The 14,754-nt window shown below is 46.9% G+C and overlaps 1 protein-coding gene across 1 annotated transcript in view; it reads right to left on the bottom strand.

Annotated features, from left to right (window-relative positions):
* The window catches only part of FRAS1 (Fraser extracellular matrix complex subunit 1), a 105,547-nt gene that overhangs the window by 63,604 nt on the left and 27,189 nt on the right, over positions 1-14,754 (bottom strand). Inside the window, 7 exon segments of the mRNA XM_030947091.1 lie at positions 2,270-2,461; positions 2,557-2,658; positions 3,256-3,339; positions 5,814-5,947; positions 6,460-6,619; positions 7,772-7,864; positions 9,170-9,277. Coding sequence (XP_030802951.1) covers positions 2,270-2,461; positions 2,557-2,658; positions 3,256-3,339; positions 5,814-5,947; positions 6,460-6,619; positions 7,772-7,864; positions 9,170-9,277 — 873 coding nt within the window.

Below are 14,754 nucleotides of genomic sequence, written 5' to 3'. Positions count from 1 at the left end.
TCCAAGATTACCAGTAAGTTTTTCTGATTTATGCCAGTTGGGTGTTTGTTCCAGGATCATTCTCCCTGTGCCACACTGGCACACTCAATCTTTGTGTGGGAATTATTAAAGACATAGACAGGGCAGCAGCAGCTCTGGTCATTGCTAGGGTCACCAAGGAAGAACACCTAAGCCAGGCCACACTCTGGCATCCCTGGTGCATTCCTGAGCAGGGAAACAGAGGAGGAACCATCTGGTTCCTAGTCTCCAAGGACCACACACAGCCCAAATCTCTCCTTGCTGCTTCTACACATCTCTTCAATTACTCCGAAATGCCTTTGGCAGGGTTTGGATCTCATGTCACTGCTGTGTACAGTAAACTCTGCCATCCCCACCCACATCCATAAACAGAGGCTATAGGAAAACTGGGAGCAGCTATCCATGGTTTGCCTAGCCCCAAAAAAATGCAGCTATGCTGCTCTGCCAAGGCTCAGAAAAGGGAGAGGCTGTGGGAGATAACTTGTGGCTTTGATGCAGAGAGATTGATCATATTCCAGGTGGAGAACATGCTCACAGCCTGCTGAAAATGGCTTTTTGAGGATTAGGTCAGAATCACCACGGACACTTTGCTTGGCAAGTTTGTTTGAAAGGGTTTGGAGCTGAACCTCTTGCAGTTCCTATCTGTGGCCTCATTACACTTCCAGCAGGAGGATGTGACCAGGAAATTAATAGTGCCTTGTGAGGAGAGAAATCCAAGAGCTGCTGGCTTCACACTGGCTCTGGTTTATTGAGGCAGGTACCTGAGTAAACAGATCTGCAACTTTAGAAGGAAGGTACAAAGGAGAAAGAAAACATGGCATTTGCTTTCTGAGCAAGCATTTTCTTGTAATTAATTAAAGCACGCCTTGCACTATTGAGGCAAACCAGGACTGAACATGACTTGAGGGGTTTTGAACCCTACATGTTAACATCTCCAGCTGTTGTTCTGGAAGACACCCCTGACTTTTCTGAACAGTGGATTTTTTTTGTCAGTACCCAAGATGTGAGCATGAATATTAACTAATCCTCCCCACTGAGCCATGACAGCAGGCCATCATCATTAGTGTAAATGATCCAATTTACAGCCAGGAGCACGCAGGCAGCTCGCTCAGGCAGCTGCAAGTGCACGAGATTTTATGGCAACCACGACTTTTCATCCAGCAAAATCTCTCTGAGCAGTTTCAGCTCCCGTGATCAGCAGCAGCACCACGCCAGGGGTGACTTTGGGTCCCACACTCAGGACATTTTGGCTCTTTCAAAGGCACAGCCACAGGTGAACATCCACTTTTATGCCTTGATGCACCCTTTTGGGTGTCCCATTTGGGAGCCCACATGTGGGTTTTAACTCCTTTGAACACTCATTAAAAAAAGCTAATCCAGTGAAACCATTATGCTGGGTTTTGGCTGGACCTCAGACACACCACAAGGGTGCTGCTGCTGCTGCTGCTGCTGCTGCTGCTGCTCAAGAGTTAGCACACACAGGCAGGGTCACCAGAAAGTCTCTCCATGTTTCTTGGAGCCCCTCAGGTACTGGAAACTACAATTGGGTCACTCCAAAGCGTTCTCTTCTCCAGGATGACCAATCCCTATCCTCTCAGCCTGTCCAGTGACAGACAACACAGAAGTCTTATCCCACTGCAAAAAAAGCCAATTCAAAGCATGTGGGGGAAGCATTCAACCCTATCTAATGCATTTTGCACATCCACCGCAGAGCAAATATAACATAACCTGGCAGGGAGGGTATTAGTTTTGGAGTAAACAGCACAGGGAATAAAACACCTTGCCAGCCTCACTTCCATGCTGAGAGTGACATGGAAAAAATGAAGAAAAGTAGAACACTGACTTCCATATCCAACTACCTTCCTGAAGGCCACTGCAGCACGCAGAATGAGGATAAAAGGAACATTTCTTAGGCTTTTAACCATCTCTGACCTGCACATTTTCCCCATGTTCAGCTCCTGGTAAGTCCAGTGATCACCACTAAATCCCCTGTGTGTCTGACCCTCCACTACAGCAGGCAGACACAGCATGGGAGGGAATCCAAGTTAAAATAACTGGATTTGCTTCACAGTGGAAGCCCACTGTGCAAACTTGCATGGGAAATTCCAGGTTTGCTCTCCTTCTCTGTGAAATATTTTTGAGGGGATTGCACAAAACAAGGACTGGTTCTTCGAGGGCCTCAAGTTGAGAAACAAGAAAAAGGGAGGGGAAAAAATAAAATCCCAAGCCTTGAGAAGAAAGCCTTTCTCACCTTGGCACACTCCACTTTGGCACACTCAGCTTCCTGGCAGGTGACTTCCCCCTCCTGGCACATGCAGAAGTCACAGAGGGTGCTGTTCCACATCTCCCCGTGGTACCTGATGGTGCCACCATCCAAGCAGCTCCCTTTGGAAAACACGCACTCCTCACAGCACTTCCCAGGGCGCTGCACCTTGCTCTGCCCCTGGAAACAGCACCCAGCAGTGAGCAGGGCTCTCTGAGGGCCCTGGCACAGCAGAAGTGCAGCTGGGCTGTCAGAGGTGGGTGATTTTTCAGTACCTCCTCGCAGGTGACAGAGCCACAGGTCTCCCTCAGACACTTCACTTCCCCTCTCTGACACACACACGAAATGCAGGCATTTTTTTGCCACTGCTCCCCATGCTGTTGAAAAAGGACATGGATAGAGCTGTTAAACACTCTTGGAAAACAACCAAATTCCTTCTAGAAACCTGAGCTGCTTATGGAATATGATGGCTCCTTCTGCATGTCTGTATCAGATAATAAACTTTCCTTAAAAAATGCTGATCTCTACATGCTCAGCAAACAGGAAGAAGAGGGGCTGAGGTCTAGATCACACTGTGGGTATGTATTTCTCAGTAATTGCAAGCTAGTGGCATTGGGGAGGCCTAAAGTACTATTATTAGCCAAAAAAAATCATTGACAGAAAATCCCACATTCATTAAATAATCCACACAATTAATTCCAGATGACAAAATTAAAGCTATAAATACTTTGACCACCAGTGCTTTCTGCTTTCCTCCTTCAAAACAAGTGTGGAAAGAAAGTGCCTCGTCTGCTTTGGCCAGCAAATTCTTATCAAGTCCTGATTTCTTTCAGCTCTCCTGCCTTGCCAGGAGGGAAAAAAGCAGTGTTTGTAGTAAGCTATCAGTGCTGGCACAAAGTCAGAGGCTGGGGAGAAGGGAAAGAGAGATGTGCCAAAAATTGGGAGTGGTTTTGGTGTGGTTTGTCACAAGTCACCTGGAACGTTCTTCCCGACACCGAGCAGGGCTTGGGGACACATTCTGGGCAGCACTTTCCAGGAGGCAGAACCATGACTTCCCCCTAAACAGAAGGCAGAGACAAGGAAAAGAAAGCATGAACATAGTGCTTGGAATTCCAGGCATTTAGCATCCATGGGATAACCCTCTGCCGCTCAGGGCTTCATTTTGGCCCAAAAAGCAGCACAGAAGCAGAGTAAAAGGCTTTAAAGATGTTTTCTCCACCTCATTTTCTGGGCTTATTTAGATGGCAACTGAGGTGTGAATACATGGAGAGATGCAGATAAATTCATACACATGACATAAAGTGCTTACATTCAGGTATACAGAAGAAAAAATTAATTATACAGCTGCGCAGGGAAGCACAATAAAGCAGGAGATGGATGAGAGAAGGTTTTTTCTGGAATTGCCACATTTTGAGGTTTTGAAGGTGTGATTTATACTCACCACCTCTCAGGCATCTGCACTGTTTTAGTTAAATCCATCCATACTGTCTGTGCAGATGCTAAATTATGCTTAAAACTGGATTTTTCCAATTTCAATTTTTTTTACGACGGATTTAAATCATGTTGGAAAATGCTGGCACTTCACACCAATATTACTTTTCCTGTGTGCCTCAGCTCCAACCATCCAAAACCTGGCTAATTCCACTGCTCCCAGTCCATGTACATCCTGCAGCTGGGAATAGCACAGTTCATCAGTCAAACCCTGAGCTCCCAAAGAAACAGTGGAAGACTTCGCACAAAAGTTATCAAGCAAAATTTCCCAGCAGAGTTAAAAGACCTTTTTTGTGTATTTTGGTGGCATGCAACAGGAATTTTTGGCATTCTTCTCCCTCAGCTCCTAGGGAAGAGCAAAGTTATCAGAAAGACGGAAGATGAGAGTTTAATCCTGGGAGAATTTTTGTCTTGGCTTTTGTGGAGTGGAGAACAAAGGAAGGGACAGAGATAAAGGCCCATGCAAGAAAATCTTTGGTTTGGCTGAGATCAGAGCAGGTTCTTTGCACATCCTGCTAATGTCCCTTCCAGTGGGACATGTCCTTGGTAGGAGATGCCTGGAGCACCATCAGAACTGGCTTTCTGCTGCATTAACTTGGATGCTGCCACCCAATTACTCTCAAATACATCCCAGCAACAACCCAGTCACTCCTGATTCCATAAATTAGATCCTAATGATTAGCTGATTAAACATTAGTGCAATGGCTCAGCAGGTAACACCAGTCCACTTGGAGTGGGAAAGGAGGGATCTAAAGCAGGTATAAATTCCTTTTAATGCAGAGTACTTAGTAAATGAATACTAATGGAATATCTCAGGACAAAGCAAAACACAATTAACACACACACACACACACACTAATAGGCGGGGTTTCATCTACCAAAAAAAAAAAAATAAGTGTTAATTGTCCCAACATCTGTCCAGTAACAGAAAGCTGGGAAAGCATCAACAGAGAAAAAGGTTTGTGAGTACTGCTTTTGATTTTTCTCAGTGAAGAGTTCTCATTCAGGGAGCTCCTGGATTCATCATTGGATATATCAAAAATACTTGGAAAATGGCAGTCCCTAAAACATAAAGTCAAGGTCAGAGACAAGGATTTCCAGGGAACCAGTTCCAGGCATGCTGCTGCAAAGGAGTACACCAAGGGGCCCAAAACCAGGGTACAATGGGCCCCATGAAAAAGATCCAAAGAGCACAGTCACACCCTTCAACACAACAACAAGAATTCCAAAATCTGAGTGATTTGCCCAGAGTCTGGAGTACTGTGAACAGTTTGCTGCCTTTCCTAACCCTGTGTTAATGCTGTGTAGAGTCTTGTAGGGTTTTGGCTGTGTTGATCTCTGCATAAATGCTAAAAACTCCTCACTTGTCCACAGCAAAGACCTTGGAGAATGCAGTGTCCCTGTTCTCCTAACTGGACTAAAACCATGAGCTTGCCTAACTCCTCTTCCCAGTTTTGTTGTTTTCTAAACACAAACAGACAGAAGGAACACTGCTCTGAGACTTTTCTTTCAGCTCGAGTTGCGTTGTATTTCTGAAGGCAAAAGGGGAATTTCATCCACAGTTGACTACTCTCAAATGCACTTCTAGAGCTCTTGTACAAAAAAAAGCCAGTGACAAGATCTGCAGATCAAGCTTTCCAGCTGCAAACCAAACACTGAAATTTGTAAAGTTAAACCCCATTATAAATCTTGTGTTTTCATTCCTTCACTCAACAGAAATAAAAACATTTCCTGATCAACTCCAGATCAATTTTTTGGAGTGAAAAACAAAAAGCAGTTTCTTTAGACAGAATTTTTGCCCAATTAACCAGCAAAGGGATGATAAAAATGAAATGATGGGGTAAGAAAGTATTAGGGAACAGACACACAGGCTTCACCATCACTCCACACCATTTCTGCAGGGCAAGTATCTCTTTTCCAAACCATCCACTTGTCACCCAGAAGCTTTGCTTGCTAATTTGTTCCCCAGCATGAGAAATGCACACTGCCCACAGAAAAGGAGGTGCTGAGGAACATTCCCAGAAGGCTGGAGGGTCCTGACCTGGCTGCAGAGCAGAGGCTGGCAGGAAGCTGTGGAGCACTGAGCTGCACCATCCCTGCAGACACACCTGGAGCACCGACCCAGGCTCCAGCCCTCTCCATCCTGGAACATGTGGCCATCAAAGGAGCAAGGCTCTAAGGGACAGGAAAACAAGGAGGAGGTTTATTTTCCAATGCCCTTTCATCCCTTTCTGTCACCCACAGTTAAAACACAGCTCCTGTGCATCTCAGAATTCCAAACTGCAGTTTGCCAAAGCAGGTTCAGAGGGCAAAAATTCCCCCAGTTTCCAAGGGGCTTGTGAGTTAAGAGCTCTGGATGCACCACTCCCACTGAGACTCTACAAGAAAAGGCACCCAACAGCTGAAGAAGCATTTCTGGAACTTGCAGTCCAAGTGCACAGGAAATACCTGAAGTTTCTTTCCCAGTATTAATCTCCAAAATGAGGACATATTAGGCACATCTGCTCCCTGCTTAAAGCTTGCCCCCACCTCTTGGCCCATGGGTGAAGCCATTAAAAATGTAAAGATGGCAGCAGGAGAGAATTACAAGACATGCCTCCAGTGTGTCCCCAACAAAACTGCACAAGAACAGAAAAGCTTTCCAGATTTGGGGCTAAAAGGAGGTTCTGAGCTCAGACAGTACTCACCACCAGGGCCCACACATCTGGGACAGCAGGAGCCCTGGGCAGTGTCCTGCAGCTCCCCTTGGCCACAGGTGAGGGCTGGGCAGGTCCTGGGGCTGCAGGTCACCTTCCCGTGGGCACAGGAGCACCGCACACATCCCGAGCTGGCCCACTGCGTGCCGTGCTGCACACAACACAAGCAAGGGCACAGTGAGAGCTGGAAATAAGCCTTGTCCCTTTGCAAGTTCCTCCTCTCTCCAGGGTGAGGCTTGGCACTGATAAAAAGTGGTTTTCTGACCACGTGGCAGCAGGATTGGGATGTGAAATGCAATTGAGGTACGAATACATCCATATCTTTTTTGTGGGGATGCCTGCCCAAAGAACAGGCTCAAAAAGAGCCAAAAGACAAAAGCTGCAGCAGAAGAACAGCACAGGAAAATGCAGAAATAGCACAAGAAGAAATGTAATGTATCATGATAAAACATAGTGCCACTAAATGACAGGCACAAAGAAACATGAGAAGAGGATGGGTGTGCTACCCCTCCTGTTCCAGCTTTTGTTTAGCTCATACCAGCTTCATGCTGGTCATGCCTCATGCTGGAACAGAGGGTTTCAACATCCATCTCAGGTGTGGAGAGCACAGCCCTCCAATATGCACAGCCCTGCAAATATGTCTGGGCATTTTAGCATATTTCTTGAGATTTGCCTCTTGTCAAACAGAAAAGTCTGTAAGAGACCACACACAGGACTTGAGTTTGCTGTTAAACCATTTTTCTACATTTGCCAGTTGTTTGACATGATTCATTATCTACTACCCATGAATCTTGATTTTTTTCCTCATCTCCAGACACTTATTCTGATTGTTTTGGCCTTTCAGCCCCCCTGGGTGAAACCACATCCCAGAACCTGCTCTGTGAATAATTCAGGATTACAGAACACAGAACCCAGATGGCAGAGCAGCAATCAATCTCTGGCAGCATAGGTGGCTGCTGAGAGGAAAGCTTCTCTGAGCACAGCTAATATGTCAAGCTCTCTGTGCTTTGCTCCCCTTCTGATGCTACTGCAGTGCCTCAGCCAAGCACAGAAACAGCAAGGGGAAGTAATAAGTGGGGAAATTTCTCCCATTACGCCACGCAGGACACACAACTGCTCAGCAACTGCAAACCCTGCTGACCAAACTCCTGCTAAATTCCACTCTCTGGCAGTGACAGGATATAAATGCAGAGATCCATCCTTCCCCTGCACACCAGCTCAGCAGCCCCCACTGGCTGCAGCAAACAGGGAGCTAAAACGAGGTAAGGATGGTCCCTGCTGAGGAAGTGGACAGGGCACTCACGCTGTGGATCTGTCCTTCGTGCTGGCAGAATCCTTCGGCTCGGGAGGCACACTGGGGGCAGCACTTGTTGGAGGCTATTTGGAGCACTTCTCCCTGAAAAGAGACAGGATTCCAATAAACAGCTGACATCAAACAGGGACTCTAAAATGAAAGTGAAGCCATGAGGCCTGGCTGGACCTGGTGCTCTCAGCTCAGAAAGGAAAGGTTTCAGGTGAAATACAGAATGCTGCTACACTACATTGCCTTGCTGAGAGGTGGCACAGCACTTTGTGTGTTTGACATTGTGCCCTCAAAATAACAGCAGAATTTACACCCCCAAGAGCACAGTTGGAAATTCTTCAGCTGAACCAGTTTTCAAAGAATAAAAAACAAAATTCAAGGTTCTTCACTGAAAGGCCACTGAGAAACATGGGACAGATGTTGCTGAAACAAGATCAGCCATATTTGCATAAATCTCATAATGAGTAGATGAGAAATAAACCATAGAGAAAGACGATGATTTCTGACCTTGCTTTTGTGTTGGTGGTTTAGCCTGGAAGCATGAAAGGATTTTTTTCTTCTGAGATCCTTGGTGATCCTTTTCAATGTTTAAATGACCAGAGGTTTTTGGAACACTTAAACATTTCATCTTGGAGATTGCCCATGTCAAGGAGTCACACAGATTCGCTTGACACTATAAACCTATTTCCCTTTATGAGCTTTAAAGTAGCTACCTTTTCATTTATCTGATTTTTATCATTTTATCTAGCGCACTCATTATTACATGTGCCCTGACAGCACTTGATCTTCCTCCTCTTTAGCACAAAAATTCCTACTAGTTCATTCTAGCTTTAATCAATACACAGCAATAATAATGGGGAAAACCAGTAAGAATCAAAATTATTTCCTCATTAGTGCTGTCATATTGGGAAACATTTTAACCTGCTTCACAAAGCCATATAATTATCCTGACAGCCTCTTTAAAACACTCTTTTTCACTGCTATTTGTGCACTCTACCCCAGCAATCCAGATGTTAATGCAAGACCAATCCCATGGCCAATTAAAGAAGACCCAGACAAAGACAAGCAGGAGACAAGGAAAGCTCAGCAACCATCACGAGGAAGAAGAAACTGGAGGACAGACAATCTCAGCTCTGTTGTTGCTCAGCAGAGTGGAAAGTGCCCATCTGCACCTTCCAGGGAGCCCCAACCCCACCTCCAAACGAAGGGGGGCTCATGCTGGGAGGTTGGAGCCCAGTTCAGGGGCTTCCTTTGGTATCAAGCTGCTCCAACACTCAGCCTCTGGCTGCAGCTGAGGGGACAAAGGCTTCCCACACCACGTGCTGTCACTCCAAGGAGAAGTGCAGGGACACAGAGCCCGTGCCTGGCTCTGGGCAGCCACAGGCACTCAGCCCTTACCTTCTGGAAGTCACACTGAGGGGCTCTGCAGACTGTAGGCTGGCAGGTGACAACGCCGCTCCGGCACCGGCAGTCTTGGCAGGAATCCGGCTTCCAGGAGGTGTTATTCTGCAAAAGAAGATGGAAACCAGGCCCATGCAGCACAGGGCACGTCCTGTCTTGACAACACATCTCAGATAGCTCCACAGAGACGGACTGCAACAGAGCCCCCTCCCTCCCACACGCTTCTCAGGCCTTGTGTTGGCACTTGTCACTCAACAGCTTCCAAAACACAGCTGAAAGACAAGGCCATGCAGGGCCAATCATCAGCTCCAACAGCAATACAATCCAACCTCCAAGAGCCCCAGGTGAGTCCATCTCTGGAAAACTTCCCAGGGATCAGGCTCACACTGTCCACACTGCAGGGTGATCCCAGGTGGTGCTGAGGCAGCAGAGGTGGCTTTGAGGCAAAGACACTCCTGGGGTTTGCTCTACCTGGGCACGTGTATTCCCAAACACCACGGAGGAGACTCTGGCCAAGCAGAGAGCCTGACACATCTGGAAACAGCTGTCACCACCACTCCATCAGTGCACCCAGCTGGAACATCCACAGCTAATTCACAAGGGTTTCCACCAGCCGTGCTTGACCCCCTTCCATTCCCTCCCCGCTGAGGTCACGATCCCACGCTGCCTCCACAAGAAAAGGGGAAGAGGAGGATCAGTTTCTCAGCTGAAACACTGTTTGCAGCTAGACAATCCCTGTCCCTGTTGTATAGACAAACACTGGGCTAAACTGGCACCACACAGGATGTTCTCCTGGGTAGGATGGACAGCCCCTAGCCCAGTCATCCAGCCTCTTTTTTAAGGAACCAGACCTTGCTGTTCATTTACACCATGTAGTGATTTACCTCAATATACTCACAGTGCTAAGCAGGACTTAGGAAGGATGATTAACAGTTGACTGCCACGAGCACATTTACAGCTAACTACTAAAACTGTTAAGCATAATGATAAAATACTGAAATGTGCCTTAAAGGCCCATTAGGACACTTAATGAGAGAAAAAATATCCTGAAAAACCAGACCACTTTCTCAGGTACTTCAAGAACATCAATCTGCAAATAGTGGGATGGCCAAAAATATTGCCAAAAAAAAAAAATTCCTTGGGTCTCTGCCCTGCTTTCCAAAAGCATTTCTCCCACATCAGTGGCAGTGCTGACCTTAGAAGGTGCACAGCCCCTGGGCAAGGCAAAGAGGGATGGTAATTCCTGCTCAGGAACACAGCTGGCTCTCCCCTGGCTCACACAGGGCTGCAGAACAGAAACCCTGACACCATCTCTGCCAGCAGATTGATGGTGCAGTTAGGGAAGAAATGAAGGTTAAGTGATGTGTGTGCCAAGCTGTAGCTAACACACACACTGGAGTTAACTCATCCTGCTGGCTTCAGCAGAGCTCTGTGTTGGAAAGCTGGCAGGGAAGGCAGCCACAGGGTAACCAGGAGTGGGAAGGGAGGGGACAGACTCAGTGCCCCATCCTTTGGTTCTCCTAAACCTTCACCTCTGATCTCTCATGCTTAGTAAAACTTTTTAAAAAGGAAAATCATTTTCACCATGAAATAATAACTAAAGGAACCTCACGGCACAATGTCAGCACAGAGCCACCCTTATTCACATTTTGAGACTTAAATGCTCAGGTCTGTGGTAAGAAAACCCCTCTCTGCTCTTCTTCCTCCCCTGGTTTCTATCATAGCCCAAGCAGGCTGGCTCCTGTCTGTGGGCTCAAATCAGCTGCTTCTAAATTCCTTTTGCCAGGTACAGGATCAAAACCAACACTTCCCTGCAGAGTTTTAAAAAATTCATTATCTAGTTAATAGCCAGGAAAGTACCACCTGATCTGTTGGGATATGAGAGTCTTCCAAGCACTTCATGGGTCTCAGTGTCCAGCTCTTTGGACAATCCAACATTTAGCTTAGGACTCCTGCCAGCAGACCTAAAGTGTCCAATTTGGAAAGTCTGGATCCTACCTATCTGTCCTGTTGTGAGGCTTTGTTGGTGCTCACCCAGCAGGCACAAGGGCACCCCAAAGCTCGCAGGCAAACAGTTCCAAACATAGAGCATGACTTTGCAGTAGACACCCAAAGAACTGCTGGAAACCCGCCTGGCATCTTCTCCAAGGCTCTGCACCTCAGTGGACAAATTATCTGCTGCAATCTAAGTGCTGGATTCCAACCCTGTTGAGAGTGTATTTTCATCAATGACAATTTCAGGGGCTTTTTCCTTACCAGTACTAATATAATTAACAGTATAAATAATGAAATACCATGCGGAGAGCGCTTTGAAGATGGAAAGGATTCCTTAAACGCCAAGCAGTGCCATTATAATTTATTAATTCCCTGGATTTCCCTACATCAAAAGAAGAAATGATACCTAATTCAACTGAATTTTAAAACACCATGCTGCAAGAAGAGATGCATCTTCGTTACTTGGGCCAGCCTGCAGAACAGGGGCCAAAAAACCAAGAAATGCTCCCAAACCTTTTGAGCCTGCAGATCGCCAGACCAAGACAAAATGATATAAACTGGAGACACAGGAGCACAGTGTGATGGATTTGGAGAATACTGATGAGGATTTAGAAAAGATAAAAGAAGGAGGCAAGAACACAACAAGCAGTAAAAGCAAAGAAAAAGCTACAAAGAGCAGACATGGAGCAAAGGGAGGCCAGAGCAGCTGTGAGTGCTCCTGGTTTGTTGCTGTCACCCTGTCACATTAACCAGAGCACAGAAAGACCTAAATCTCTTGGACCACTGCTTTTTCAACTGGCTATGAGAACTTCAGACAGCTGCACCTGTCCCTCCTCGACCTCAACAACAAAAAAAACCCACCCCACCCAACAAATCACAAATAACCAGTCTGCTATTAATATGCGAAAAGCCTCAGCAATTTATTCAGGATATCATCACACCAGATAACAGCGTGTGAGCTATTCTGGTGCAGCGACAGGGGAAATAAGAAGCACACAACAGCTGGTTTGCATCCTCTTATGGCTCCCTGAAAATATCCAGTCCATGCCTAAAATGTCCCTGGATGCTGGGGTGTCCCCTGCAGCACGCAGGACCCGTGAAGCCGGTCATTGTGGTGGTGGCATCGCTGCAGTTGCTAAGCAGGGTGAAGGGGCAGAGCACAGCTACAGCCTTTGTGCCAGCCAGGGGTCGAGCTGCAGATATGTGCTGGCACAGCAATAACGAGGGGGTTGCTGCTTGTCCTGTACCCCACCAATCACCTGATGGTGATGAGGGGTCTGGAACACCTCTCCCATGAGGAGAGACTGTGGGAGCTGGGCCTGGTTAGCCGGGAGAAGACTGAGAGGGAATCTCATCAATCCATACAAGTATCTCCAAGGTGTGCCAATTTTTGGTGTGCCCAGTGACAGGAGAAGAAGCAGCGGCCATAAACTAAAACACAAGGAGTCCCACCTCACCATGAGGAAGAGCTTCTTTCCATGAGAGTGGCAGAGCACTGGAACAGCTGCCCAGGGACCAAACTCACCCAGACCCATCCCTGTGTCACCTGCTCCAGGTGGCCCTGCCTGGGCTGGGGGGTTGGACTGGGTGACCTGCAGAGCTCCCTTCCACCCCCAGCTATTCTGGGATTCTGTGGTTAACTCTCCCAGAGGCTGCTCTGCCCCAGACCCTGCTTTGGGGAGCAGGGAGCTGAGAAACCCCTGGGAGAGAAACCACGGGGAGAAACCCCCGAGGGAGCTCCAAGTCCGAGTGCCAGGTGGGATTTACCTCCCAAGTCGTTCCTGTGCCAGAGACAACTGAGAACAGGCAGGGATCGGGTGTCTCAGAGGAGGAATTCCAGGCTGCTCTGTAGAAACGGCAGGCAGAGCCCGGAGCAATTACACTTTTGGTAACAATTACCAGCATCACCCACCGGCTGCCAGACGAGGAGCCCTGGCAGCGCTGCTTTCATTTGTCATTTCCACTCCAATTACCTGACAATGCCAGAAAATTGGCAGGAGAAGCCCCAAGGAGGGGGAAGCACAGAGAGCACTGCATGGTCTGTGGGGATACCCATTAGCGGAGCAATGAGGAGATGAAAGCAATTCAGAGACACATAAAGGATTCCCAGTGCCCACTGGGTTTGGATTTGATGTTTTAGCTCTGGCAACGGGGAGCTGTTGCTCTGCTGGGTGTGTTTTTTAGATCTGGTATTTGCTGGCAGATAATAGAAACTCCTTGACAAGGGGGTTTTAATGGGCTCGTTCCAGCATGCCCACAGCCAGAGAGCAACATGGGAACAACAGGGCTCGGGAATCACATGGAAATTCAGCTCCTCTCAGTGGAAACAGCTTCAGTCCTATGTCCTAGGAGAGCACAGAGCAGCTAAGGTAAAGCACAGGGCTTGATTAACAGCACAGCAACACGAACACACTGTTCCAGGAATGGGAATCAGCTCTCCCCTTCTTCCAGTCAGGGAATTAAGAAGTCACATGAAGTAAAACAAGGTACTGTTTTCACAGTTCAACAGTCTGCCACGTTTTCCAACTGTGAAAATCTTTCACCAGTTGTACCAGCCTCATAAAAATCAAGAGTCTAAAAATAACATTTCCCGGCAGTCCTGAGATATTTTAGGGATATGATATTCCAAAATATTCTTCAAATACTTAGGTACTGTTGTAATCTTCATCCTATCTTTCACACAGACACCAGGAAAGGGCCCCAAATGAACAAAATGCACTATGTAAAACTATGGTTTCAAATTATTGGTTCTAACCAGGATTTAAATCACCACACAGAGGTCTTTGTTCAATATTTTGGGAGCAGCAGTGTTCCTTTAGAAAGGGTAATGTCTTTTGGTTTGTCACTATTAGATTCACCCAAAACAACTTGCAGCCTCTTTGCAAACTTTATTCTCACATTAAATCGATCTATAAATGGACTAGATAGCAAAAATAATTACTATTTTCTCCCATCTTCTTATGCTGCAGATTTTTTCCATGCCCAGTTGTGTGTTTTGATGACCAGCACACACCAGAAATTCTCCTCAGCATGCAGGAATAACACTTGGGGTCCTCCTTGCTGGTTTTTCTCCCCTTTGCCCAAGTAGTTCCTAACCTGCCAACTGGCAAATTTCAAACATCCTGCCCCCAAAATGACTTCTGAGTGGATATCAAACTGTTAATGGATGTCAAACCCAAAGTGCTTGACTGAACAGCTGCGCAAAAGAAGGGAGGCAAAGGATTAATTTAATCTAAACTAGATCACAGCTTTATTGATAGCACTTATTACAGCATAATGGCTACTTCTGGAGCAGCAGGGGTGCCCATCTCTGCTCTGTGATGCTCTGGATGCAGGTCATGTTCTGGCCCCTTCAAGTGATGCTGCTTGCTCCAAACTTGAACGTGGGAGAGCCACCAGGACACCAGCAGCAGACAGCCAGTGACAGATGTGTCAAAGGGTGAAGTGAGACTGCCAGGGGGATGTGGGGTTTCAATGAGGAATGCAGGTTATGGGGGGCCAAATGCTGCCATGTTAACTGCATCATCTCAGCCAGGGCAGAGTGAACAAGACAGACTAAGCCTTTTATTCCTTTTCTAACAACAATA

This window comes from Camarhynchus parvulus, chromosome 4 (assembly GCF_901933205.1).
Source record: "Camarhynchus parvulus chromosome 4, STF_HiC, whole genome shotgun sequence".
In the NCBI taxonomy this organism is placed as follows: Eukaryota; Metazoa; Chordata; class Aves; order Passeriformes; family Thraupidae; genus Camarhynchus; species Camarhynchus parvulus.
The sequence above is the reverse complement of the archived record's forward strand: the minus strand, read 5'-3'. Positions and strand labels throughout refer to the sequence as shown.